The sequence below is a fragment of the Caenorhabditis briggsae genome (genome assembly GCF_000004555.2).
Source record: "Caenorhabditis briggsae complete genome, chrX, whole genome shotgun sequence".
Classification (NCBI taxonomy): Eukaryota; Metazoa; Nematoda; class Chromadorea; order Rhabditida; family Rhabditidae; genus Caenorhabditis; species Caenorhabditis briggsae.
In genome coordinates this window covers 17,657,049-17,682,413 of record NC_013491.2, presented here as the reverse complement: position 1 = coordinate 17,682,413, position 25,365 = coordinate 17,657,049, and the positions used below count along the sequence as shown (strand labels likewise).

General features: G+C 35.9%; 6 protein-coding genes across 6 annotated transcripts; 4 read left to right on the top strand and 2 right to left on the bottom strand.

Moving 5' to 3' along the window:
• Positions 1–2,682: 2,682 nt before the first annotated feature.
• CBG07741 lies at positions 2,683–4,114 on the bottom strand (the record flags this gene model as incomplete). The annotated part of the gene is made up of 3 exons (XM_002645918.2): positions 2,683–2,714; positions 3,145–3,241; positions 4,025–4,114. The coding sequence occupies 3 exons, from the start codon at positions 4,112–4,114 to the stop codon at positions 2,683–2,685; spliced, it is 219 nt and encodes a 72-aa protein (XP_002645964.2).
• Positions 4,115–12,568: 8,454 nt separating this feature from the next.
• On the top strand, positions 12,569–13,182 carry CBG07742 (the record flags this gene model as incomplete). Its single annotated transcript, XM_002645919.1, has 3 exons — positions 12,569–12,623; positions 12,886–12,962; positions 13,012–13,182. 3 exons carry the CDS (start codon positions 12,569–12,571, stop codon positions 13,180–13,182), a joined length of 303 nt encoding a protein of 100 aa, XP_002645965.1.
• A 978-nt stretch (positions 13,183–14,160) lies between these two features.
• Positions 14,161–16,782, bottom strand: CBG07744 (the record flags this gene model as incomplete). Its single annotated transcript, XM_045240453.1, has 4 exons — positions 14,161–14,181; positions 15,514–15,939; positions 15,987–16,278; positions 16,595–16,782. The coding sequence occupies 4 exons, from the start codon at positions 16,780–16,782 to the stop codon at positions 14,161–14,163; spliced, it is 927 nt and encodes a 308-aa protein (XP_045093448.1).
• Positions 16,783–18,946: 2,164 nt separating this feature from the next.
• CBG07745 lies at positions 18,947–19,821 on the top strand (the record flags this gene model as incomplete). Its single annotated transcript, XM_045240452.1, has 4 exons — positions 18,947–18,973; positions 19,021–19,107; positions 19,156–19,308; positions 19,636–19,821. 4 exons carry the CDS (start codon positions 18,947–18,949, stop codon positions 19,819–19,821), a joined length of 453 nt encoding a protein of 150 aa, XP_045093447.1.
• A 740-nt stretch (positions 19,822–20,561) lies between these two features.
• CBG07747 lies at positions 20,562–22,844 on the top strand (the record flags this gene model as incomplete). The annotated part of the gene is made up of 5 exons (XM_045240451.1): positions 20,562–20,730; positions 20,777–20,856; positions 20,901–21,335; positions 22,181–22,330; positions 22,659–22,844. 5 exons carry the CDS (start codon positions 20,562–20,564, stop codon positions 22,842–22,844), a joined length of 1,020 nt encoding a protein of 339 aa, XP_045093446.1.
• Positions 22,845–23,488: 644 nt separating this feature from the next.
• On the top strand, positions 23,489–24,395 carry CBG07748 (the record flags this gene model as incomplete). The annotated part of the gene is made up of 4 exons (XM_045240450.1): positions 23,489–23,611; positions 23,661–23,775; positions 23,822–23,901; positions 23,946–24,395. The coding sequence occupies 4 exons, from the start codon at positions 23,489–23,491 to the stop codon at positions 24,393–24,395; spliced, it is 768 nt and encodes a 255-aa protein (XP_045093445.1).
• Between the last annotated feature and the right edge of the window lie 970 nt (positions 24,396–25,365).

Genomic DNA, 25,365 nt, shown 5'->3' with positions numbered 1-25,365 from the left:
CAAAAGAAGGAACAAAAATACTGTATTCTTTGCCCTCTTGTCATTCCTTTTATTATCTTCACTTTACATAATATCTGTCACTTTTAGTACCCCGATGAGATTTGTTTCATTTCCTTCCACGCTAGTTACCGGTTTTTCTTGTAGTTGATTTTTCACCGTTCCTCTTAAAAGTATCATTCCACCATTTCCATTTCCCCACCAAAGGATTCCAAGTCAATTTCTCTGATCCCAAATCAAAACATTTCCAAAACAGTTTTGGATTCTGTGAATCTAATGAATGCTCTTTGTTCAAACTTCATTCCTTTTTGTGTCAAGAAGGCATGGAGTCAGTAATAAAATTAAAGCACATTTTGAAAATTGAATTCTCGGAAGTACAAATCATGAACACACGGTTGAGGCGTCGATCTTCACCGAGCATTTGGATGAGTCAGATGTGTTGGAGCAGAATCTAGTTTTTCTTAGAGCTCAAGTCAGAAAAAGAATCGTACCAAAAATATACCGATTAGATTTTTTAATTTCAGATACACCATGAACTTTTAAAAGTGAGGTCACACAAGTTGGAGCTCAATGTTCTGATTCTAGGCAAGACATCGAAAATGTGTCAACGAAAAAAAAAGATTATGAAAAACAATTTATCAGTTGACATCTTTTTTATACCTTTGAGAGGACCTGAGATAAATTGGCTCAAAGGTAACCGTTTGGTGACCCTCCGACAATTATAGGGATTTCGTTGAAGTTGACTACGGATGTCAAAAATGAACGGAAGACAATACTGTATTATTTCCCATTTTTACCTAAAATTCTCATTTTTAGAATCCGCTGAAATTTAATTTCCATTTTACCAGAGCTATATGATGTCTGCCAATTACCAAAATATTTCAAATTAAATTGGATACTGCAATTTGTATAAATCCCCTTTTTTATTGTGTGCCCGGTTTGAAACACGTTCATTCTTCTTTTTGCATCAAAAGCGGCATGAAGCGAGTAATAAAAGTGAACAACAATGTTGCAGCAAAGAAGATGTGATTGACAGGCTTTGTGACATCTCGAAAAATAAAAAGGGAAGAGGGAGGTCATACGTCTATAGAAAGTTTACTACGATCAGTTTTGAAAGCAGAATAGTGGACGTGAAAGTTGCCAGAGATATTTGAATAGTGGTTTATTGGGTTATGAACTTGCTAATGTTGAAAAGTAACATTTTAGAGTTTTGATTTCCGCAAAACCTGTAATAAAAGGCCCCCCACACTGTCTAGTTTGAGCTCAATTATTTCGAATTTTGTGAAAGATATCAACATTTTGTCAACTGATAAAATATTATGAATACTATGGTTATAACTTGTCAAGTGACATAATGTCGATACTTTTCACTTGAAGTTAGATAGTTGGGCTCAATATTGACGGGTTGAGTGGGACATTCTATCAGAGGTTTTAAGATATTCAACGTTAAATTTTATATAAATTGTTTTTCCATGAAAAATAGTTTTTCTTCAATTCGCCGAATTCCAAATTTCCTCTCAGATTATTCGTTTTTTATTGAAAAAAATTTACTTCATATGTTCTTTTTTATATTTTCTGATTAAATCTAACATTTAATCCAGAACCGAAAACTGAATGAACCGGAAGCAATCTAATTCTTTGAATTTCCTGTTATTAAGCCGGAAGCTATTAATGACTTCCGTTCAAAACAAATCTCCCTATCATTGCAATATTCTATTTTCCATATTATTCGGACGGAGGGGTTTTTGCAATGAAAAAATGCATTGACAGCTTCATTTCATTATCTTTCAAGCCTAATGAAATAAATCTTTGACCTAATTCAATTGGTTTTGTGCTCTTTAAAAGTTGTTGTCTACGCAAACGGATCGGGAGAAAAAAAATGAGGAAAATCTCATTTCGAAAATTTCGGGTGGGTGTGAGAACTTGTTTCAAAAACTTCATCTTTCTTCTCTTCGACCTCCCCATCTGTTTTCTTTTTGCCTCCCTACGTCATATGTCATTGTCACGTAGTTTGCGTGTAGTGTACGAGGTCACACCTTTGAAAAATTGCTCCGTCGGGAATGCCCAAAAAACCGCGGGTGTGCACATATCTTCGGCATTTTTTTGTTTTAAAACAAGCTATTTTTGAATGTGCTGTATATTTTCATTGAAAGTAACGCATTACGCTTCATGAAATTCAATGGTGGAATGTGATTAAAGGAAAAAGAGATACATTGTAATCTAAATATTATGCGTGGTGAAATCGAAATTTTGTGGAGTGAAGGAAAATAAAATAGAATTAAAGGGGGGAAAACGAGTAGGAAGATCGAAAAACCCGTGATACTTCGGACTGTTATGGAACAATAGTGACAGGTGGACAAGATGAATCATCGGAGGACCAAACGGGGAGTGTGGATAAAGTAACAGGGATAGGACTACAAGTAAGTAGATAATTGTGTAGGAAAACGGATTACAGTTCTCGGAAGTGAGTCATACAAGAAATGAACAAGAACTTCTGGTCATTGCAAATGGGATCATTATGAAATCCCCACTTTGAGACAACAATCCGATTCCTTGGGGTACAAAAAAGTTGTAAACATTCTGTTAGTTGGATGGAAAAAGACAAAAAATGTAGGAAATTTGAAAATTGTTACAATCGTTACGGCATGTTCCGATGTTTGATCGTTTCATTCAGCGGAACGTCTGTTACGAATTCCCTTGTTTTGGTTGAGATGGTCCTGAAGATATTTTTTACAATGTCTTTGAATTTTTCGGATTTTTCGGTACATATCGTGAACACTCTGATGGAACGCTACCCAACCGGCCTATTTGAGCGCATGAATCTTGGTTTCTGTTGAAGATATGAAAAAATTGTTAATTGACAAAGTGTTCATTATATTATCAGCAACATTTGGTCAGTTAGCTACTTTCTGATACCTTCTATACAAAACGAGATATGTGGGCTCAAAGTTGAAGGCTCGGGTGGCGTTCTTTTAGAGTGTTTACGGTAATTCGGAGGGTACAGCAATTCGAAAATACAAAATCAAAGTTTTTCACGTATTTTGAACTTCCGAATTGAGGATTTTGTACTTCTCAATCGCTTTGTACCTCAATTCTCTCAATTATGCGCCTTATTTTCTGTGTCTAAATGTAAAAAAACCGAATTACCTGGCTGATTTTGATTATCAGCTGTCTCTTCGCAATGAGCTGTCATATCTGACATTCTCTCAGCTAGTTTTGCAGCATCCTGATCGTTAATTTCAACCTGAAAGTAGAAGGAAAATTAAATTGAATCATGTGTCTGTGAGAAAGCCTTCTTGATGAAAAAAGAAAATGATCCCATTATGGCTGCTCTCGAATTTCAGTTTTTCCTCTGCTCTGGTAACTCTATACTAGACATGTTTGTCGGCGTAGCAAAAAAGAGCAGCGCAGAGCAGCATAATTTTGACGTCATATCGCGGATGAGAAGGAAAACTTGATGATAAGAAATTCCTTTTTTGCTCTCCTTTTTTCAGATTAGCTTTTGAATTCTAATTTGTTGTTTTCGTTGCGTTTGGGTTTATTTTTGAGAGAAAAAAAATACTCTTTTTTAAAAGAGGTGGGAAAGATGCTTTTGGAGATTAGAAGTGAGATTTTTTCGCTTCTACTTTTTTTCGCTTCTTTCCCAAAAAACCACAATTCTAAAAATAAAAATAAACGACTCTGAAAACACCGCGAAGAAAACGAAAATTTGGAAGTGGGGAACTACCGAACTGGAAAATTTGCCTTTCTACACCACAACCACATCCTGTCGTGTACACACAACCCCTGAATTTCTACTCCTGTGTGTTTTTTGGAAAAGAAAAACTTCCGAAGTTTTGGTAGGAGACCACTTACGTGGCTGTGTTATCAGGTGGGTATAGCGTGTTTGAAGGGTTTCAAGTTTCACGTAAAAAGAAAGACGTGTGCAAACCGACAGTTCAAACCAACAAGGGTGTGGAGGGCAATTAGTGCTCAAGGAACACTCAAACAAAGAAATTTTTTTCGAAATTCCAGAGAAAATGGTTACCTCGATCTCCGGAAGTGCATTACGGCGGCCAGCTCTGGCTGAAGTCGCAAAATACTCGAGCTCTCTTTCTGGAACCTCGAGTTCTCCCATTGTAGTAAAATAATCTGAAGAAAATACGTATTATTTTGGATTCATGAGTATAGAATACAGATGAATTATTCAAAATGAGAAAATTGAAAATGAAAAATAGAGGAAAAAACGTGATTGTTCGAAAGAACACATAGTTTTGTTCTGATTTAAAATCCGAAAAACGATTTTTAGGTCAGAAGAGGTCAGAAAAGTAGAATTGTAGAATTTAATCCTGAAACTTATAGCTACAAAATAAGCCAGAAGAGACAGAAATGCTGAAGAACTACAATTTGAATTTTTGGCTTGCAGAACTTTTAGAATTATAGGAGAGTTATGAGTTGATAACTAAAGAATAAAGTTTTTTTCAAAAAAAACCTAACTAATGAACGAGAAAAAAATCGGGTGAGCGGGGACAAACCAAGGCGAAAAAAGTCATGGCGGTTGGTTGACAAGGGGGAGGGGAGTAGAAGGAAAGGAAGGAAAGGGAGGGCGGGAGAAGAAGAAAGAGAAGAGGGAGGGAAAGCATGTAGTGAATACTGAGAAGAGAAGGACGAAGCATGTGGGAGAGGAGGGCGGGAGAAGAAGAAGTAGAATGAAATGGGAGGAGAATAGGAAAAGAATAAGAAGAAGAAGAAGAAGAAGAAGAAGAAGAAGAAGAAGATGGTGAAGAAAAAGGAATAGAGGAGAGCGAAAAACGGGGTTTTGGTCCGTCCGAATAATACTTGAAGGGTCGGGTGGGATGACTAAGACGTGATGGTCGTGGTGGTTGCACCAATGGCTCATTTCTCGACTTTAAATTAAACTTTTTTCTACATTTCTTCAGTTTATTGCATTGGCTTTTTTTCGAAATGAAAAACTAAAGAATATGCATGAACTAAGTCTTGAGTTTTGGATCTTAAGATTGTTAATTAAATATTCAAAGGAATAGATCGAGATCGAAACTAGGAGCCAACTTTTTGAGTTTACTAAAATTTTGGGTTACTGTACTCGAGACCAAAAATAAGAAAATTCGAGGTAGATAAAGGTAATCACTTTAAAGTAAACTCTGTCGAAAACCACACTTCAGTTCTTGAAACAAGAATTACTGTATATACTGTATTTTTTCTAAAAGAAGCCCACTCAACCCGTCTATTTGAGCTCAATTATCTCGATTTCTGTTAGAGACATCTAAATTTTTTTAACTGATTAAATGTTGGTGATATCATAATAAAAAATTATTCATTGACAAATTTTCAATATCTCCTGAAGGAGCCGAGATAATTGAGCTCTGAATAGCGTATTTCCTCTAAAGAAGGCCTACTCAAACCATGAAGTTTAAGCTCAATTATTTCGATACCTGTGAAAGATATCAAAAAAATTTTTAACTGATAAAATGCTGATCATATCGTATGTAATATTTTAAAAGTTGACAAATTTTCAATGGCATTCACAGAGATCGAGATAATAGAACTCAAAGGGCACTTATAGAAGGGGGTGGGGCTTCTAATCGAGAAATTACGGTATACTGAAAAATTAGATTTTTTTGAAGTTTAATTTAAACATATTACATCAGACAATTTCAATTCGAATTTCGCCTTTGAAGGACAATAAAACCAATCTTACATTTTTGACCTTGATTCTTTAATGGGAATGAGAACATGTGTACCACAGATTTGGGATTCAAATCAGTAGATTCCCATAGTTCCGCAGAGAAAAAAATGAATTTGAATGATTCTAATTTATTTTTAATGGCATTTCAATCTAATGAATTTGTTCAAAGACTGGAATCTGGTAATCCCAAAATACGGAACTAGACTGAATCCCATAATTTGAACTTTCAGATCGAATGTTAAGTGACGACCAAAAACTAGTTGTGACTGAAAACATTTTAACTTTGCTTTCTTGGTTTGTTTTCTTCTTACCTCATATACCGTAAACAATCAAAGGCCCCCGAACCGTCAACTTTGAGCCAAGATATCTCATTTCGTGTATAAGATGTCAAAAAGTACTCAACTGTTCAAATGTGGCTAATTTTATGATAAACATTTTGCCAGTTGACACCTTATTGATATCTTCCACCGCAGATAAGATAGATGAGCTCAAAGTTGGCGGTTTACAATTCCATTGGTTTATGAATTGTTTGAGCTTGAACATTCGAGGTGTTGTTAACATTGGGAAAAATTTTTTGTAGTTAAATTCAGAAACATTCAAATAATTGACATATTCGGCTTGTATTCCAATAAACCTAGATAATATTCAGTCATATTTACGTGTTTGGTGACCACGCGCATATTAAAGATTAGACACTGGCTATCCGGCTGAATGTCAGATATTAATAATCCAAAATATTCCCTATTAGAAACTAGACGCAGTTCTAAAATTTCAGTTTAAATCGGAAATAAGTTATGACTACAGTACTCACTTTGAAAAAAATCTGCAGAATAATGTTGCGAATGTGCTTTGAAAGTGATGCCTACGCATTTATAACTGTTTGCCGGTCTATTTCCGGCCTGATCGGATTATGAAAAATGGGGATGATAATGATGATCATCATGAATGACTAGAACGATAAAATAGAACGCCTGCCTCGCGAGTTTTGAAGAAATCTGAGGAGCCTGTTGTTGTTATTGTGGTGGTGGTGTCAGAAAGGATGGCTTCTTATATGGAAGTGGAGAGTGTCAACTGTCAACAACATTGGGGGCCTCCAAAACACTTCTGGTAAAGGGTCCCGGTCATGAGACTTTACGGAATCTTTTCGGAATCAGAAATGCTCAGAATGCTCAGAAATCAATTAATGAGACATAACTTGATGTCTGACATTTCTGGAAATCCGTGCCCCGGAGGAAGAGGCAGACCCTAAATGTGATTGCTTCTAAGAGCATTTGGACGTCTATTCAAAGAAGGAAAGTCAGAGGAAAGCCTCTGACGCGGGAGAGAGATTCACTAGAAAATTATGGTAATTTCTGTGACACTCACACTTCACAATACACACTACGATTTCCAAAACCAACTGACACAACGACCGTTTGTTTCCGACAACTTGGTAGTGACCAGTTTCTCCAGTTCGTCTTCCAACATAAAATGGAGAGAGGGCATGTGAGAAGTGAAATAAGAAGAAAAATGGAGAAGAAGAAGAAAGACGTCATTTTTTGGGCTGTAGCGGATAAAGAACTCTTGAAAATCTTATTTGCCTTCTCTTCTTCTCCTTCTTTTTGTCCTAGATGGACCATGAAACAGACGCATTTAGATAAGGAAACCACATACACCAGGACACACACAAAATGGGATAGAATGATGAAAGAAGGAGAAGAAGGGCCGAAATAAGTTTCTGGAGGCCATCTACACCAACTCATGGTCGATGATGTTTGAGAAGTGATGGCAGTGGAGACAGCTTGACATTTTTGAGACCATGAGTATTTCTAACGATGATATTTTGTTAGAAATCCCTTGAACAACGCTCTGGCCAGGGAAGCTAGGGATTGAATTTGGAATTTCGAAAACTCCGAAAGTTCCAACTATTTTCGGAATGAACCGGAATTTTTCCGAAACTTTTTTTTCGGAATTACAATTTTGGCGTACGGTATATTGCATGCAGAAATTCAGAAATCCCGAAATTCTAAAAATATCAACATCGGTATACTCCGAAACTTCAAAATTGTGAAGTTTCGAAAATCGGAATATTCCGAATTTCCATAATTCTGAAAATGTCAAATTCGGACTATTGCGAAATTCCAAAAATCTTAAAATTTCAATATTTTCGAAATTTCAAAATTTCAAAAAAAAAATTCAGAAATTCAGAAATTCAGAAATTCAGAAATTCAGAAATTCAGAAATTCAGAAATTCAGAAATTCAGAAATTCAGAAATTCGAGATTCGAAAATTCTAAAAAAAATTCAAAATTGGATTATTCCAAAATTTCAAAATTCAGAAATTCGAGATTCGAAAATTCTAAAAAACTTCAAAATTGGATTATTCCAAAATTTCAAAATTCTAAAAATTTCAAAATCGGAATATTCGGAAATTCTAAAATTCTAAAAATTTCAAAATCGGAATATTCCGAAATTAAAAAATTCCGATTTTTTCAAAATTGAAATTTTCCGATATTCCAAAATTTTAAAATTTTGAAAATCGGAATATTCCGAGATTTTGAAATTCCGAATATTTAAAAATCGGACCTTTCCAAGATTCCAAAATTCTAAACTTTTCAAAATCGGAATTTCGACATCCCGAAAAATTCCGCAAAAGTCATTTCGAAGTATTATACCTTGAACAAGTTAAAATATGCCCTGAGCAAAAACCTAAGATTTGAAAACTCGAAAAGGGCTGGTAAAAGCTCAAGAAAAAAATAAACATACAGAAAAATAATTTTAGTTTACGATTCCCTTGGTCTCTATTCATAAATAAGAAGAAGTTGCTCCAAAATGTATACGGCTCTCTCTGATGATTCTTGATCACTCCAAGAAAAAGAATTCGTGACTTTTCACACTTGTCTGAAAAGTTTCGGCTGCATAGATCACAAAAAATAAATATATCAATAATATCAAAATGACCTACACCAGCGTTTCCGCTGGATTTGACATGAATAAGTTTAGTGGAGATTATCCATAGAGAGAGAGAGAGAGAGAGAGAGTGCGAGAGAAATCAAAGAAAAAGTCACTGGAAAAAAAACTGAAAAAGAATAACAATTATTTTTCTACTTGAATACGATTTATTCATCACTTTGACTTTCAAAAAGAAAATATGAGAAAACAGCTGGGAGCGAAAAATAAACTCAATTTGAGACATATTTTTCAATTTAGAGAGGAAAATTGAAATTGAGGGATAATAGTTCTGGGAAAAATAAATATATATATATATATATACATCATTCTTCTCCGTGATTCATGTGAAAAATTGAAAACTCGAATTGTCCACGGAAAGTTCAGGGGCGTGGGTTGAAATTGTGTGATTTGGTAAAAGGGCGTGAGATTGCAAAATATCAGTCACAAGAATACTAATTACTACTGAAAAAACTTGGGAAAAAGTACTGCTCACATCCTGTTGAATATTCAAGTACGAGTGGAATACTCCTATCCAAGAAAAAAAAAGAGATGCTATATCTCTTTTAACGCATTGAATATTTTGACAGCTAATTTAGTGGAAAAATATATCCGCAGCTCACTACGTCAATAATCGAGTTAGATGGGAAAATAATAAAAAAATATGTGGAGGGGACCAAGGAACATATTCAGAAAACAAAAACCGTAATCATGCCGTGCGATCAAGGAGGGCACCAACAAGTACACGGAATATCCCAGAGATTAGGATTATAGTTTTACAGACAGGTGGATGACAAAATAATGAGTCATATTCAGTGCCTATGATGTTTTTGTAGACCAGATTATTGGATCGAAGTTGTTAGATTCAAAATTTTTATTTGCAGATTAGACAGGTTGTAAATCATAACACATATTGTAGAACAACGATGTCATCTCTTTAGGCAAAATACAGAAATAGGAAGCAACTGCAAAAAATAGTCATGTTCGCTAAACGACATGCATATATGAGTCAAAACAAAGAGAATACGTTGAAAAAGTTTTGAGAAAACAAGAAAACCTGAAAAACAGCATGAAAAAATGCACATGTTGAATATTATATAATTTATAGAAAGCCGGGTGGAACAGGTGCACAAAAAATTTCAATTTATATTTTAACATTGAACAATTACAGGAAACAAGATTTTTGAAATTCACAGGAAGTTGGCATCCGATAGAATAATGATTTGGAAAAAGTTTCAGACTATGATGGAAACCCAAACTAAAAGTCTGAAAATTCGATGAAGAAGATTGGTCAGCGTTCGTGAATAATTCAAAAGTCTCAGTTGTGACGGAGTCGTATCCAGCGGATATGTTCACTCAGTTGTACTGGGGAAAAAAAAGCTAATAGTTGACGGAAGAACAATGTATTCAGGAATCTTGCAGATGTTTCAAGTGTTCAAGAATCCACAAGATATCAAAGTTGTAAATTTTAGAAAAAATAGAATGAAGCATAGAAAGATGAAAAGTGTAGATCGATTTTTAGTAAGAAGGTTTTCGATTATAGTTAGGGGTTTCTGCTATCACAAGTTTTTCGGTAATTTTTCTCAAATAACAGGGATTCTGACAGATGATAAGCTCCGACATTGTTTTTTTTTTGTCAAGCTGATATTTGGATGCTCTTACCTATTGGTGTTTTATCTATTTTTGAATTCGTGGTGAAGTTTTTTAGAGACGTGTACAATGTTTTTGAAAGAAAAATGAATGTATTTTTCCAGAATTAAGGATTTATTATGATCTTTCTCACCATAGACCTTGAAAAAAGTTTATTATCTCTAAGTGTTTACGGTATACTGAAATTCCCATTGTTTTAGAGCAATATGGTTGTTACACTCTTTGTTCTTTTAGAAATTCAATAATAGTACTTTTCTGTTAATAATATAATTATGATAGATAATCCTGTATTTATGATAGATAATCCTTATCAAGAACTCAACAACAATATCTTCTCAATTTCTCTCTAATAGAGTATTCGGATGTTGGAACTCTTTACCCGCCAAAGTGTTTCCGGTGAAGCCCTTGTCAGCGGCTTTCAAAAATCGACTATTATCCTGTGATCTAAAACATTTTCTTGTCTTGAATTCAACTAATTACTAACTCGGTTTTCCTCCATCTAACATTTAATACAAATGTATGTCCCTGTTATATCTCCTAGTTTCATAGACATTTCACGTGTTAGTGGTTTTCTCCCCTTCGTTGAAATAAATAAATTAATTGAAAAAAAATTAACAATGTTGGTAAGTTTTTCATGCAGTTACACGTGCACACCAAATCTAGAGTTTCCTTGATTTTATGAGTTTGTATATCATCCCTTTTGGCAATAATTGCCGCACCGTTTTTGAAATTTTAATATGCGCTCATTTTTTGCATACTTGCAACGGGCCGGGCCGGGCCGGGCTTTTTTTTAAAGTTTTCAGAACCCGGACAGGCCCGTCTCGGCCCGGATTTTCGGAAAAATTTTTTCTGTCTTTCAAAATTATTTTTGAGGTCTACAAAAAGAGGAGAATTTTTTCTGACAAGGAAAGAAATTTTCGAGATAGGATTGTCCATAAAAAATAGTTCTTTCACAAAAAAATTTGAGAAAGTTTCTGACATTTCAAAACTTTTTCAAAATTTGGAGAACCCGGGCCCTAAAAATCTTCGGCCCGGCCCGGCCCGCGGGCCGGGCCCTGATTTTGCAAGTATGATTTTTTGATGCTAAAGTTCAAAAGGTCTTCCAAAATGATATCCGACCCCTCAATTTCACAGAAAGGTGAACTCAAATGCTAAGTTTGTTGTCAGGTGACTACTATACAAGTTTTTCAAAAATGCCCTAGCAACCACCTTCGTCATTAAATGTTAAAGTTTGTTTTTCTAGAATCAACTATTTATTCCATCAAACCACACCAAGATTCGAAATTGAATGTAAGCGTAAATATCTCCCTGAAGCATTGCAAGGGCTACTTTGGGTGGCAGGAAAACCAAGTAAGATCAAGATCCGTTTTGTTTTGGAAGTTGGAGCTTCATTAGTATTCTCATGAGACAAGTCATACACGTTGAACTTTTGAAAACCAGAAAGCGCACTGAAATTGCACTCATTTGTTTAAAATGTCGGAGTCAATATTATTCCACCTCCGATCATTATTACTTTTGATATTTTCCCAATGAGCCATTTTTTTAAAAGAACTACCTAATTTTTAACTTTTAGTCAGCTTTTCTGAGTTCCCGGCAGAGTTTTACGGTATTTCGAAAACTCAATGTGCAAAAATTCACATTTTTAATAATCACGGATTTCCAAAATAAAAGAAAGAAATGTTGTTTAGAATTGTTGTTTGTAATATTTTTTTAATAATGTAACTGTAATTTTTTATTTTTCAATTCCTCATTAGTATGGAAAGTAAAATATGACGTATGTGAAAGTCTCGCTAAGACAACTTTAAGAACTTGAAATTTTTAATTAGTGCAATAATAGTGAGCCATGCATGACAGGATGAAACGCACTTTCTTCGGTCATTAAGTCAGCCGGGAAAAAATCAAGCTTACTCAACTTTTTTTCGAAATCCCTTCTTCATTTCGTATTTTTTCACGTTGAATATCTGAATTCTCATTCAACCCTGTCCTTGTACTCATTCCAGCTGGCTTTCTCTGTTTCTGTTCTTATGACCCTTCTTTTCTCTATATCTTATCACTTTTTTGTATTTCAGGTAGAATGCACGTTACTAGTTCTACCTGATCATTCATTATTTTTATTTTCTCTTTTTTTACTTTTAAGAGACAAACCAAAACTAAAGGCGAGACTTGTCCCACTTTTTCTGCTTTGAAAAAGTACATTTTTTCACCTGTCATTCACTATTTTCAAAATTCAACATCCTAAAACGCCTTTCATTTTTCCTTCTTATTGAACTTAGGATCATCTAGCTTCACTCTGATAATTTTTCAAGAAATGCCCTATCGCGAGCCCACTGAGGAGGATGTGGCCAATGTTCTCGAAATTCAAGGTGGGTAGAACGTTTCTTTAAGGGTTTCCCAATTGGCAAACAATTCAAAGGGTAAAAAAAAGTTGAATTCATTGGGATACTGTGGTACGAAATCCACAGTTCGAAAGTACAAAAAACTGAAAAAATTTGAATTTAATACCCTCGAAATGAGGATTTTGTATCCCTAAATCACTTTGTACCTACTTGTACCCCCAAATCGCTGTAACCTCCAAATGATGTCCTTTCTCAATTGGGTCCATTAAGTATGACCATTAATATTTAGGCTGTACTGACCCAGTGATTTTTGCGGCCTGTCGCGCCATCGATATGATTCGCACTTTTCTCAAGCACAAGCCATTTGTGAGTTTTCAAAAAACTTCCTTCTTCAAGGAAATAGTATATTTTTTAGAACCGTGTCATGGTCGCCTATTCCAACGAGTACCAGTTCTTTGAGGATCATGTTCTCCGCTACGAAGTCGCCTTCATCGACTTCTACAATGGACTTTGCGACCGCCTTGAGATTCGTGGCAGTGTCTTAGAGACTCACGAAGAGGCCAGCGAGCTGGAGGAGGAGAACTGATCAATAATCTCGCGGAGTTTTTTCATTCAATGAATGTTTTTCAGAGTTATCTGGTTTTCTGAATCTGTGCGATTTTCCTGACACTTTCAGCCAATTGATTCGGTCCCCATAGATAACAAATAACAATAAATGGCAATGACACAAAAATGTTTCGATTAAGTCGCTTCACTGACATTGTAAAAAAGTTCTAATATTTTTACAATTTATTAAATATTAACTTTTTTCTATTAAAAATTGTTCTTTAGCGCTGACAAATGCACTTTGCAAGACAAATAAAAGCGGATTTTTGTTTGTGTCTCATCTTTTTAGGTCCCCTTTTTTAATGTTTTCTCTTTGTCGTACCGCCTCCAAAAAATTGTAGGAAATTTTTTCGATCGACCAGCATTCTATTTTCCAATGGCCACCAACTGATTACGGAGGTCTTACCTTATTCCGGGGGTTTTCAGATACAAATCCTCTAGATTAATGGATTCTGAAAACCCCCTTGATTTTTACTGGAATTTCTAACTTTAAAAAACTTCCCAATATTTGAGGGCATTTTCTGCCAAGAGCATTATGATTGAAACTGGGATTCGATGTCTTGAAAACCATGGAATAAAGTTTCAAATGCGAGGAAGAATATGGAAACTATACTGTTACTGCTTGCGGCTACTCGAATCCAACGCGTCAATTCGGAGACGCCTACATGGTTAGAAATTAATTCGGAAGCAGTTATATTTATTTTTCACTTCCAGATAGCTCCAATCAGTGGCTTCGTAAACGATGATACGGCTTATCGCTACTACGAAACTCCGAAGATGGCGGTGTTCGATGGGATGAAGCCTATTCCAACCGGTGACGATTGTCAAAAATTGGAACATCCGACTGGATTTGTGGAAGACCACTATCGATCTGCTCGTTGGAGAACTTCAAGAACTGCAAGCTCAAAACGCAGTTGACGGAGAATGGTGTGTTTGCAATGGACCTAGATGATGTCATCTACTTCGCAACAACGAACATCTGGAAATGTCATGAGGAATGATGGTAAGTTTTTGAGTTGTTGAATTTTAATTGACTGAATTTTTTTCTCAGTGTCCTAAAACTGTCTTCCTCATGCGGTCTACCAGGCTTGGATGTACGAGAAGTACAAAAATTGTCGTTTGCCGGCCAACTGAAAAAAATACAGTGCCTCCATCCAAAAAACCGACAATCAACGTACAAAAAGGGTAAAGATGCTGTGAAGGCTGTGAAAGACGTAACGGTAATATTAACGTTTTGTTAGATGATCTTGCGACGGCCTCACGACTACGTCCCCAGAAGACGATCGCGCACTCGCGACGACTTCTTCGACATACGAGACGATCAACCGAGCACCAGTAGAGATTATGAAGACAACAGGAGACGCCATCGTGGTGACAAGGACACCTTCCAACGAAACCACACGAACCGCCGAAACTAGACGAAGAAGCTTCAAGCAGGAGGCCGGGAGTATAACAAATTTTATAATTTTGTATTCTTTTGATTCTTTCTATCTGGACAAAGTTCATTTTGTCCTATGATTCATATCCTGTTCATTAGATTTTATTGTTTTCCCCGCACATTCCTATCCTTTCTATCTACTGTTAACTTCGCCCCATAATTCTTGTATAAAAGCGAGCCCAAGGCGAGCTATTCTATATCTTTTTATTGTTTTTCCTTTATCTATAATGTTTCTTTATATCTTTATCCAATAAATGGTTTAATTACCCAAGTTTGAGGATTGTCATCTACACGAGTACACTAAGCATTTTACCACACACACTGCTGGAATTGTCCACTAGGACAAGGACAGCACCACCCGAGCCACCATTCCAGTTTAAAAAATTTCATAATGAAAAATTTTTTTTTTGGAATTCGATGTAACTTTATTAAAAAGAAAAATGCGTTTAAAAATTATTATTTCCGTAAAATTCTGGAGAGATTGCGTTATTTGAGGTTAGTTGCCTGGGGCAGCTACCCTCCAACCCCTTCTAAAGGTTCCCTCTAACCAAGCAACGACACTCCGCTATCCCGCTCGGCGCGCGCACAGTTTAAATTTAGTTTTGAGGGATTGCGAGCTTGGATTTGGCTCGTAGTTTTTGAGAGACTCTTTTAAAGATTTTAAGGGAGTTTGCTTGAATTCTAAGATTTTATTTGTTGTTTCTTTCTAACTTGTTCATAATAAACCGATTTTGTTACATTTCTTGTTGATTTTCTTCTATTTTATCACAGGAAGCTGATACCCCGGACATACCGCGGGCAATTGGTTCCTTGTTGCTCATGACTCATATGCTTTGATTGTTCCATATTCTGCATATTCCATTGATTTATGACTGGTTGTGGGATTTGTTGTCCCATATTGTATCCACAATTCCACGTATTCTGATATGGATTCATCCAATATTGATGTTCAGTTACTAAATAGAAATTTCCTGGATTTGGAAAGTGATGAGCAATCGGAGAATGTCCATTCGGATTCATTTTCGAAAATTCAAAATTTTCTTGATTTGGAAGGTGATGCGGAATTGGAGAATTTCCATCATTTGGATTCATTTTCGGAAATTCGAAATTTCCTGGATTTGGAAAGTGACGAGCAATTTTCGATGGTGGTGATGTACTCAATGGCGGCGTTGGGAAGGCTTCAGAAACAGTACGTTTGGTGCCACGTGTCGGGAGAACGGTTGTCTTGTGATGTCCAGCTTCACGATAACCAGATGCCATCTTGTTGTTTTCCACTTTCAGACTCTTGATTTCTGGATTCTGGAAATATAAAAAATGAAAATTAGAAATGTTAATTTTGAGCCTACATAATAAATAGTTACAGCGACGAACCACACATTTTCCATTCTGAATTCCTCGTCACCATTTTTCAATTCTCGAATTGTGACCACTGGACGCCATTTGTGCATACTTTGAATAATAATATGATCTTTTTTCTCCATCTCTGAGTTATTTGTCAATCGGACTTGTTCAAATGAAATCGGTCCATCCATCCAATACATTCCAGTTTGTCCTCCACTTTTATGTTTTATTTTTTGGATTGGAGTGATTGGATCTGCTCTGGCATAGTCGTCCCATCCATTGTATTTGTAGCGGTATCTAGAAAGAAATAGGTTTATAGGTTCGGTATCTCAAATTCTGTATTATCTAAACAAAATTCTAATTTTCAAATCTGAGTTTTTGATTATGCGCTTTCAAAAATAAAATATAGATTAGTGGAAAATAAAGTCATAATTTGATAAAAATATAATTCCACGTTATTAAAATAATCTGATGTTATCATGAATTGATTATTTGATAACTTCAATTCTGATGATTCTAAATTATCGAACTTCGCTTACAGAAACTTCCTAGAATTTCTCAATTTTGATTTGATTCTACAGTAACCATCTTATTCGAAAAAAACCGAACTAACTTATGATCATCCATTCTCTCCATATGCAAGTAAATTTCGTACATTGCAGTAGGATTCAATCCTCGAACAGAATATTCTAGAGTTGGAAACATTTTTCTTCCGTTCTTTCGAGTCACGATCATTTCCATTGGACTGTTGAACTTGTTCCAGAGATTGGCATTGTTCAGACTAACTTGGATTCCAGACATTATTGAACTTTCTGAAAATTAGAAGAAGTTGATTGAAGGGGAGGAAAAGAGAGATGAAGTTGGATAGTAGAAAAAACAATAAATGAAATATTTAGGTCTGGTAACAGGACCCACCAGCCAGCCAATGAGAATAAGACTGAATGATGGAATGAATAACCGGAGCTAACTCGACGACACCTCCAAATAGATAAGTGGGCGGAGCTTGTTCTGTCATGTCATAAAAAGGGGGAGGGAACGTGACTATACCATGAGATATGAGTTTTATGGTTACTGTATGGGATACTGTCAATACTCTTCCCAGGAGACACGATTCTAACCGGAGCTAATTGACCACCGGATCTAACTGAATTCAACATGCTCGTCTGGAGCGCAGCTGCCAAGTATCGGATCAGTTTGAAAATTTTGGAGGATATGAAACTCATCAAGATTGAAAGTTTTACATTAACACAATTTTTTGAAAACTATTAGTTTTTAGCTATTTCGTGATTTCTGAAGACTTCTCTTTTTGGCTGTTGTTTTTGTACTGAAACGGAAAAAAAAACAGATGCATTTCAGAAATCGGCGAATAACTCAAAAACTAGGAAACCTCAAAAAATTCAGAAAATGCAAACTTTTCAATCTAGAGCTGTTTTGCATCCTCCAAAATTTTCAAAATGATAGGACACTTGACAGCCGAGCTCCAGACTCCTGAAAATGGCCAAAATCAACTGAATAACACGTTTTTTTTCATATATTTGGCCAGCACAGTGTTTACTAGTATTAGGAGAAACTTCCAGCGTTTTCAAAATTAAACGTTTTAAAAAACGAGTTCTTTTGAAACCTGAAAAATAGAGGGTTATAATTTTGCGAATTCACAAGACTAGTTTGTATTATAAATCAAGAGCTAGTTGGGATACACAATTTAAAGTTTTTTTAGTTTTTAATCATATCATTTTATTTAAAATTGAAGTAAGAAAAAAAAAGTAAATTTGCGAAACTCTGCTAGATCCGGTCTCCAGGAATGAAAAATTTACTGTGTTAGGTTCAGTAAACCAAACGAACAACACAAGACGGAGTTTTTTCCAATTTTAAGTTTTTGACGGCATTTTTGAAAAAATTCTAGTAAGGATAAAAGGAACTTTTCTGTACACAGATAAAATTTGAGATTTCAAAAAAATTCAGATGTATGGCTAGAAGTATTGTCGAAGTCATACACTAGAATATTTGAAAACCATTTGTCAGTTTTTCATTATCTGGCCTATTATTGTATACTTCCATTATTTGTTTCGCCTTTCGAAGTCCTCCATCTCAAAATTTCTCTGCCTAAACTTGGTACATTCAGTTAGATCCGTTAGCCAGCTAGGTCCGGTTATATTCTTGTCTCCTGGGAATAATAATTGACAGCCAGAGGTCCGGTCCGTAATACATAGAATAGCAACACTCCTGGAACTGAAAACCGGATCTAATTGAGTTTAGATAGAAAACTTTTGAAACGGGGATCTGGAAAATTTGATGTTACGATACACCAGGTACCCTTGAATCCTTTAATAGAAAGTCGCTGCAAGATTTTAACCTAGAGCCAATTTTCTCGGTTTTTGTCAAAGATATAAGACGATGTACACTGATAAAATGCTAATCATAATATGAAAAATATTTCCTCAATTGTCATATTTTTGATAAATTGCAGAGGAGCCAAAACATTAGCTCAAACTGGATAGAGCACTTCTATTACAGGTTTCACGGTATACATATCGGTATACGGTGACCGGTCGTTTATGGTTTGTATACAGTAGTGAATGATATCCTGGTATACCAGTTTATGGCTTTAGCAGTATACTGTCACTCATGAAATCTCAGATTGGTCTTAAAAATCCCCGAAATTGAAAAATGCATTTTTGGGAACTACAGTATCGTGAAACGTTTTGAGTTTTTTCTATTTTCTATTTACTTTTTTCTATTTTCTATGGTTTTAATTGTTTTTTATAACCCATTTCATTACGATTAGAATAACCGTAACTCATGCACTTGCTGATGCACCAGCGATTCTCTTCGGTACGACACTCCGCTATCCCGCTTCTGTGCGTTGTTTAGCGGAACAGATATTCTGCTCGCCACAATATTTTCCGTACCATTTTCAATCGATCTCTCTTTGTTTTTCGTTTCTTCCACTCAAACATGGAATTCTATGTGTTATCTGTATGTGATAGTCTGGGTAAGAAAGTTATTCATCATATTTTGTTTCATTTTACAATTTTTCAGGCATTCGCAAAGTACTTGGCGCCGATTTTCCAACTGATGATCGAGCACATGGAATTTGTCGAATTGATCATGAAACAAAAGGATTTGGTAATATTTCGAATTTATAAAATCTCGATAATATCAAAACTGTTTTAGAAAATGGCGTTGAAAGCCAACTTGGAGGCAACAGAAGCACTGGAGAAGGGTCTTGAGAATCTTGCTGCTGCGAGCGAATTTTTCGAACAGTTGAAGTCTGAAATGAGATGTGGAAGTTACAGACGAGCAACTATCAGAATGGATAGCAGGTATGTAATTTAGGGGGAAACCTGTGGAAGAATTACCCGCCTCGTCGAAAAAAAAAATAAAAATTTAACATCTTCGAGTGAATTCCAATAAAAACTGAGGTGTTTGCCTTCGAAATACGCGCTTTTGGTGTTTTTCAGCTGAGAAATGAACTCAGTTTCGATAGAAAGCAATATGAGAAGCCTCGGCCATTTTTAAATACTTTCCGATCGGAAATTCATTACTATCAAAATCACTAGAATTAAAAAATTCCCGAAACGAAACTACCGCTGCAACTTCCTCATACACACTGAGAGCGTTTTATTGGTTTTCTCTTTTTATCTCAAATTTCAGGTTTCTACTCGTGTCATGGATGATGCTCCGGATTGCGAATTGGACATAAAACTCAGCACTACATCCTGGAAAAAGAAACTGAATATGACGATGGCAACGAGTGACAAGTTGCTCTTCGAGCTTCAGCATGCACAACGCATTCTTCGTGAAGACCAAGCAAATAAGTTGGAGGAAAACAATAAATAATTATGAATCGTATTCTTTTTTTATCTATTTCATGATCTTATTTTATGGGTAATGGACGGTTATGTATGTGATATTGTGTCATATTTATTTGTCAGTCTGTGATTTTAAAGGCTTTCATTGACACGAGTGATTTGAAGCTTGTGTTGAATAAAAATAATTTAATTTTTTATATTTTCTTCTAAAATTCTTGAAAAATCGTTTATGATCCGATCGGAATTTCTTGTTTCTTTTTTTATTTTTTTGACAAAAAACATACTGTTTTTACATTTTGTGCAACCTTCTGGAAGGTAGAGTGATACTTACTCCCTTGGTATATTTGTTTTCATGATTTCCAAACATGATGTAGTCATTCGACTACATATTTCATAGCAATGTGTGTTTTCGAGATGAAACGCAGCATGCTAGTAACAAGAAATTTTTTTGTCCGTGTGAACTTCACGGCCAGCCAAGCGAGACCCTTGCAGGAAATTGTTGTTTAATGTTTATGCGATTTACGAGCTTGGCTATCCGTGGAGTCCACACGGACAAGTGAATCCCCTATAAAGTTCAAGATTCCTGGCGACCGTGGCCGCAGCAAATTGCAGATTTTGTAACGCTTTGCATTTAAACCAACACTTTTCTTCCAGTATGTTCGAGGATCATCAATAGCGAGGAAAAATGCTGTTTCTGCGAAAAACCGTTTCCCGAAGATATGGAAGAACACCAAAAGCATTGTACGGATCAATTATCGCTCTCGCCACATGAAGTATGTGTTGCAAAATTTTTCCTATTGTTCCAATCTAAAATACGATCAGATTAAAAAGAAAATCCTTCAAAGGCAACACGAGTTCATGGCGGTTCAACGTGAAACTGTTGTCAGCAGGTTGTGTCGTGATGACACAGTCCCTGTAAAGAACGAACTCGGAGAAGGTAGTGAAATTCGACTTTCTTCATTCAACTTCAATTGCTTTTCCAGATTTCTGTCATAACTGTGCAACTTACGAGGAACATAGGAGAAATAATTGTCTTAAAATGACACGAATGGAAGCTTTAGAAGTTTGTAAAAAATAATGTACCAAAGTACAACATGTGTATTTCAGGCGCTTCTTCCCAAAATGAGGTACGATTGGTTGAGCATAAGATATCAGCTGATCAATGTGATTTTTGACCAACGAAAAGAAGAGGGAGAAAAAGAATATGCTTTATATAAAGACGGACAACCAAGTCAACTTATGTTAGGCTTTATAAAACTCGCTTCGCCGTTCCTACCAGACAAAAGCGAGGAGAATCTCGCGCACTTGCTAAAAAGTAGTATTGAATTGGAAGCTAAACAGAATCGGGCTTTCGATTTGGAAGTAGCTGAAGAGAAACTTGAAGAATTTGTTCGAAAGATGAAAGCAGATATAAATGCAAGTGAAAGAAGCAACCCATCGGGGCGAATTATTCGATTTCATTCAACTTTCAAAAAAAAACCAGCAAAGACCAGATACTCAAATCAAAATGATATGCTTAGTGTCACCCGTGCCTATTTGAATGTTCACCCAATAATTTTGTTCAACCATAAAACTTACAAATGTTCACTATTACAGTACCGGCCAATAAAATTTTTCTAATTATTCACTCATTTTTTGCGATGAATTTGTATTTTAAAGTGTTTCTAGAGGATAAGCGATGTATGCAGATAAAAGAAGGCATTTTAATGCTAACGAATCCGTTAGCTGGTGACAACATCGATTATAAATGACTCAATTTTCAACGTGGCATCAGAAATGTCATATTTTTCCACACTAAGTTTCAAGGGTATCTCCATTCTCTGGGGCGTCTGGAATGTATTTTGAAAAATACATACAGCTCCAAACTCGAGGGAGATTTTCCCGAAATTCCGAAAAAAATATAGATCCGAACCCGCTGAAATATCAGCCCATATTTATCACAATTCTTATTAGAATTCACATTCTTCTTCTTCAATTTGAGTTAACTTTACTCTTTCATCCATCTTATCACGATTAGAATAACCGCTTTCATTTACATAATGCTGCAATCATTTTTTTTAGTACGACACTCCGCTATTCCGCTACCGCGCATTGTTTAGCGAACATATGTTCTTCTCGCCACAGCCACTTTCCTACCATTTTCAGTCGATTTTTCTTCCTTCTTTCGTTGCTTCCATTTAAAAATAGAGTTCCATGTGTTATCTGCATGTGATAGTTTGGATAAGAGCAGTAATTTTGTCTCAAAGAAACAAGTTTTCAGGCATTCGGAAAGTAATAGGCGCCGATTTTCCAAATGATGAACACATGGAATTTGTGGATCATGAAACAAAAGGATTTGGTAAGATTTCAAAATGTTTGAATACTCGATTATATGAAGAATGTTTCAGAAAACGGCTTTGAAAGCCAACTTGGAGGCAACAGAAGCACTGGAGAAGGGTCTTGAGAATCTTGCTGCTGCGAGCGAATTTTTCGAACAGTTGAAGTCTGAAATGAGATGTGGAAGTTACAGACGAGCAACTATCAGAATGAATATGCAGGTATGTAATTTAGGGGGAAACCTGTAAAAGAATTACCCGCCTCGTCGAAAAAAAAAAAATAAAAATTTGACATTTTCGAGTGAATTCTAATAAAAACTGAGGTATTTGCGTTCGAAATACGCGCTTTTGAGGTTTTCCCGCTGGGAAATCAACTCAATTTCGATAGAGAACAGTAAACCTCGGCCATTTTTAAATACTTTCCGATCGGAAATTCATTACTATCAAAATCACTAGAATTAAAAAATTCCCGAAACGAAACTACCGCTGCAACTTCCTCATACACACTGAGAGCGTTTTATTGGTTTTCTCTTTTTATCTCAAATTTCAGGTTTCTACTCGTGTCATGGATGATGCTCCGGATTGCGAATTGGACATAAAACTCAGCACTACATCCTGGAAAAAGAAACTGAATATGACGATGGCAACGAGTGACAAGTTGCTCTTCGAGCTTCAGCATGCACAACGCATTCTTCGTGAAGACCAAGCAAATAAGTTGGAGGAAAACAATAAATAATTATGAATCATGTTCTCTTTTTATCTATTTCATGATCTTATTTTATGGGTAATGGACGGTAATGTATGTGATATTGTGTCATATTTATTTGTCAGTCTGTGATTTTAAAGGCTTTCATTGACACGAGTGATTTGAAGCTTGTGTTGAATAAAAATAATTTAATTTTTTATATTTTCTTCTAAAATTCTTGAAAAATCGTTTATGATCCGATCGGAATTTCTTGTTTCTTTTTTTATTTTTTTGACAAAAAACATACTGTTTTTACATTTTGTGCAACCTTCTGGAAGGTAGAGTGATACTTACTCCCTTGGTATATTTGTTGACATGGTTTCCAAACACGATGTAGTCGTTTGACTTCAACTTTCATATAAAAATGTGTTTTCGAGATGAAACGCAACATGCTAGTAACAAGAAATTTTTTTGTCCGTGTGGACTTCACGGCCAGCCAAGCGAGACCCTTGCATGGAATTCCATGCGCCTTTAATGTTGATGCGATTTACGAGCTCGTTTGGCTCTCCGTGGAGTCCACACGGGCAAGCGAATTTCCTAGAAAAATTCAAGTAAAAATTCAAGTAGGCGACCGTGGCCGCAGCAAATTGCAGATTTGGTTACGCTTTGCATTTAAACCAACATTTTTTCCCAGAATGTTCGAGATTGATATCAGTGCAAGCGAGAAAAATTGCTGTTTCTGCGGAGAAACATTTCTCGAAGACATAGAAGAACACCAAAACCAATGTCCGGATCAGTTTTCGCTCTCACCATATAAAGTAAGTTCCTCGAAACTTTTCATATTACTCCTATGTAAATTTCTGTCAGATTAAAAAGAGGTTACTTACAAGACAACTCGACAATATGACGAATCAATATGAAATAGCTGTGAGCAAGTTGTGTAGTGGTGACACAGTCCCTGTGAAGAACGAGCTGGGAGAAGGTAGTAAAATTCGACTTCCTCCATTTAATTGCATTCTATGTTTCAGACTTCTGTCATAACTGTGCAACTTACGAGGAACACAAGAGAGATAATTGTCTAAAAATGACACGAATGGAAGCTTTTGAAGTTTGTGAAAGAAGATTCAATAAAGTCCAACATGTGAATTTCAGGCGCTTCTTCCCAAAATGCGGTATGATTGGTTGAATATAAAATATCAACTGGTATACGCGAAATATGACCATGACATAGAAGTAGCAGAAAAAGAAGCTGAAACCATGAGCTTACACGAAAACGGAGAAATAAGTCAATGGATGTTGGGATTCATGCCGCCCAGTTCACTGTCCCACCCAACGGAATGCGGAGAGGAGGATGGGAAGGAAAGTTCCGCGGACAGACTGAAAAAACAAAAAGAACAAGACGCAAAACGCCGTCGAGATCTCCATTTGAGAATGGCTGAAGTCAAGTTCGAAATATTTGTTCGAAAGACGGAAGCAGAGCTGAACGCGAGTGAAAGAAGTAACCCAACCGGACGAATCATTCGATTTCATTCAACTTACGAGAAAAACCAGCAAAGACCAGATACTCAAATCAAAATGATGTGCATAGACACTCTTGTTTAAAACCCCCATCGAAGGTCTTCACCAGTAAGTATCTTAATGTCTATGAAATGGTACCAAATTGTTAATTTCCAGAAACAAAACGAACAGGAACGAACGCACTGATCCAAATTTTCTTCCTTTATTTTTAAACTAATAATATGTTTGCCGGGACTTTGGCGCTTCAACCAGAGATCTATGTGAATGGAAGATGAAAATTAAAAATAAAGTTCTAGTCTTACGAACCAAAAAAACACAAGGAATACAGAAATGACCAATTTATATACCTGAAATTATAAAAACATTGTTTTTAAAATCAGATTATTATTCTAGTCAGAAAAACGTACAACAAGAGGCAAATTTCAACTTCCTAAACGGGAAAAAAAGCTCAGTGATTCCTTCAGCAAGTCTTCTTTCCCATTTTCCCCGTTCACGCACTGCTACCGTGAATTTCGAAACTAATTTTGAGGAACATTGAACAATTTTTGGGTCTAAAAACTCAGTGATTCCTTCAGAACGTCTTCTCTCCCATTTTCCCCCGTAAAAAGAAGAAGATGCTCATGAGTGATGAGGGAGTTGTCTCGAAGACTTTTCCCAAATGATATTAGGTGAGGGAGGGAAGAAGACGGGGTTTTATAGAAAGAGCGTAATCGAATTATTTGTGAACGTCGATGGAAATATCATAGATAAAAATGTGCATTTCAGTTCGCTGGGAGAAAAAAAGCATACTTGTAAAATTCCGGGCCTGAGGAAATTTTCAAGGACCGGGCCCGACCCGGAAGGCCCGGTGTCAAAAATGTTGTATTTTTGAGCCAAATTTTGAGCTCTCAATATAATTTTTCCATTTTTTTTGTATTTCTGATTGTTCGTCTGTCTGATCAAAAAAGATCAAAAAACTCGAAAAAAAATTTTTGGTCGATAAAAATCACATAAGGGACCCCCCTTATGTGTTTTTTGAAAATTTCGAAACTAGTGAAATGACGGGCCGGGCCGG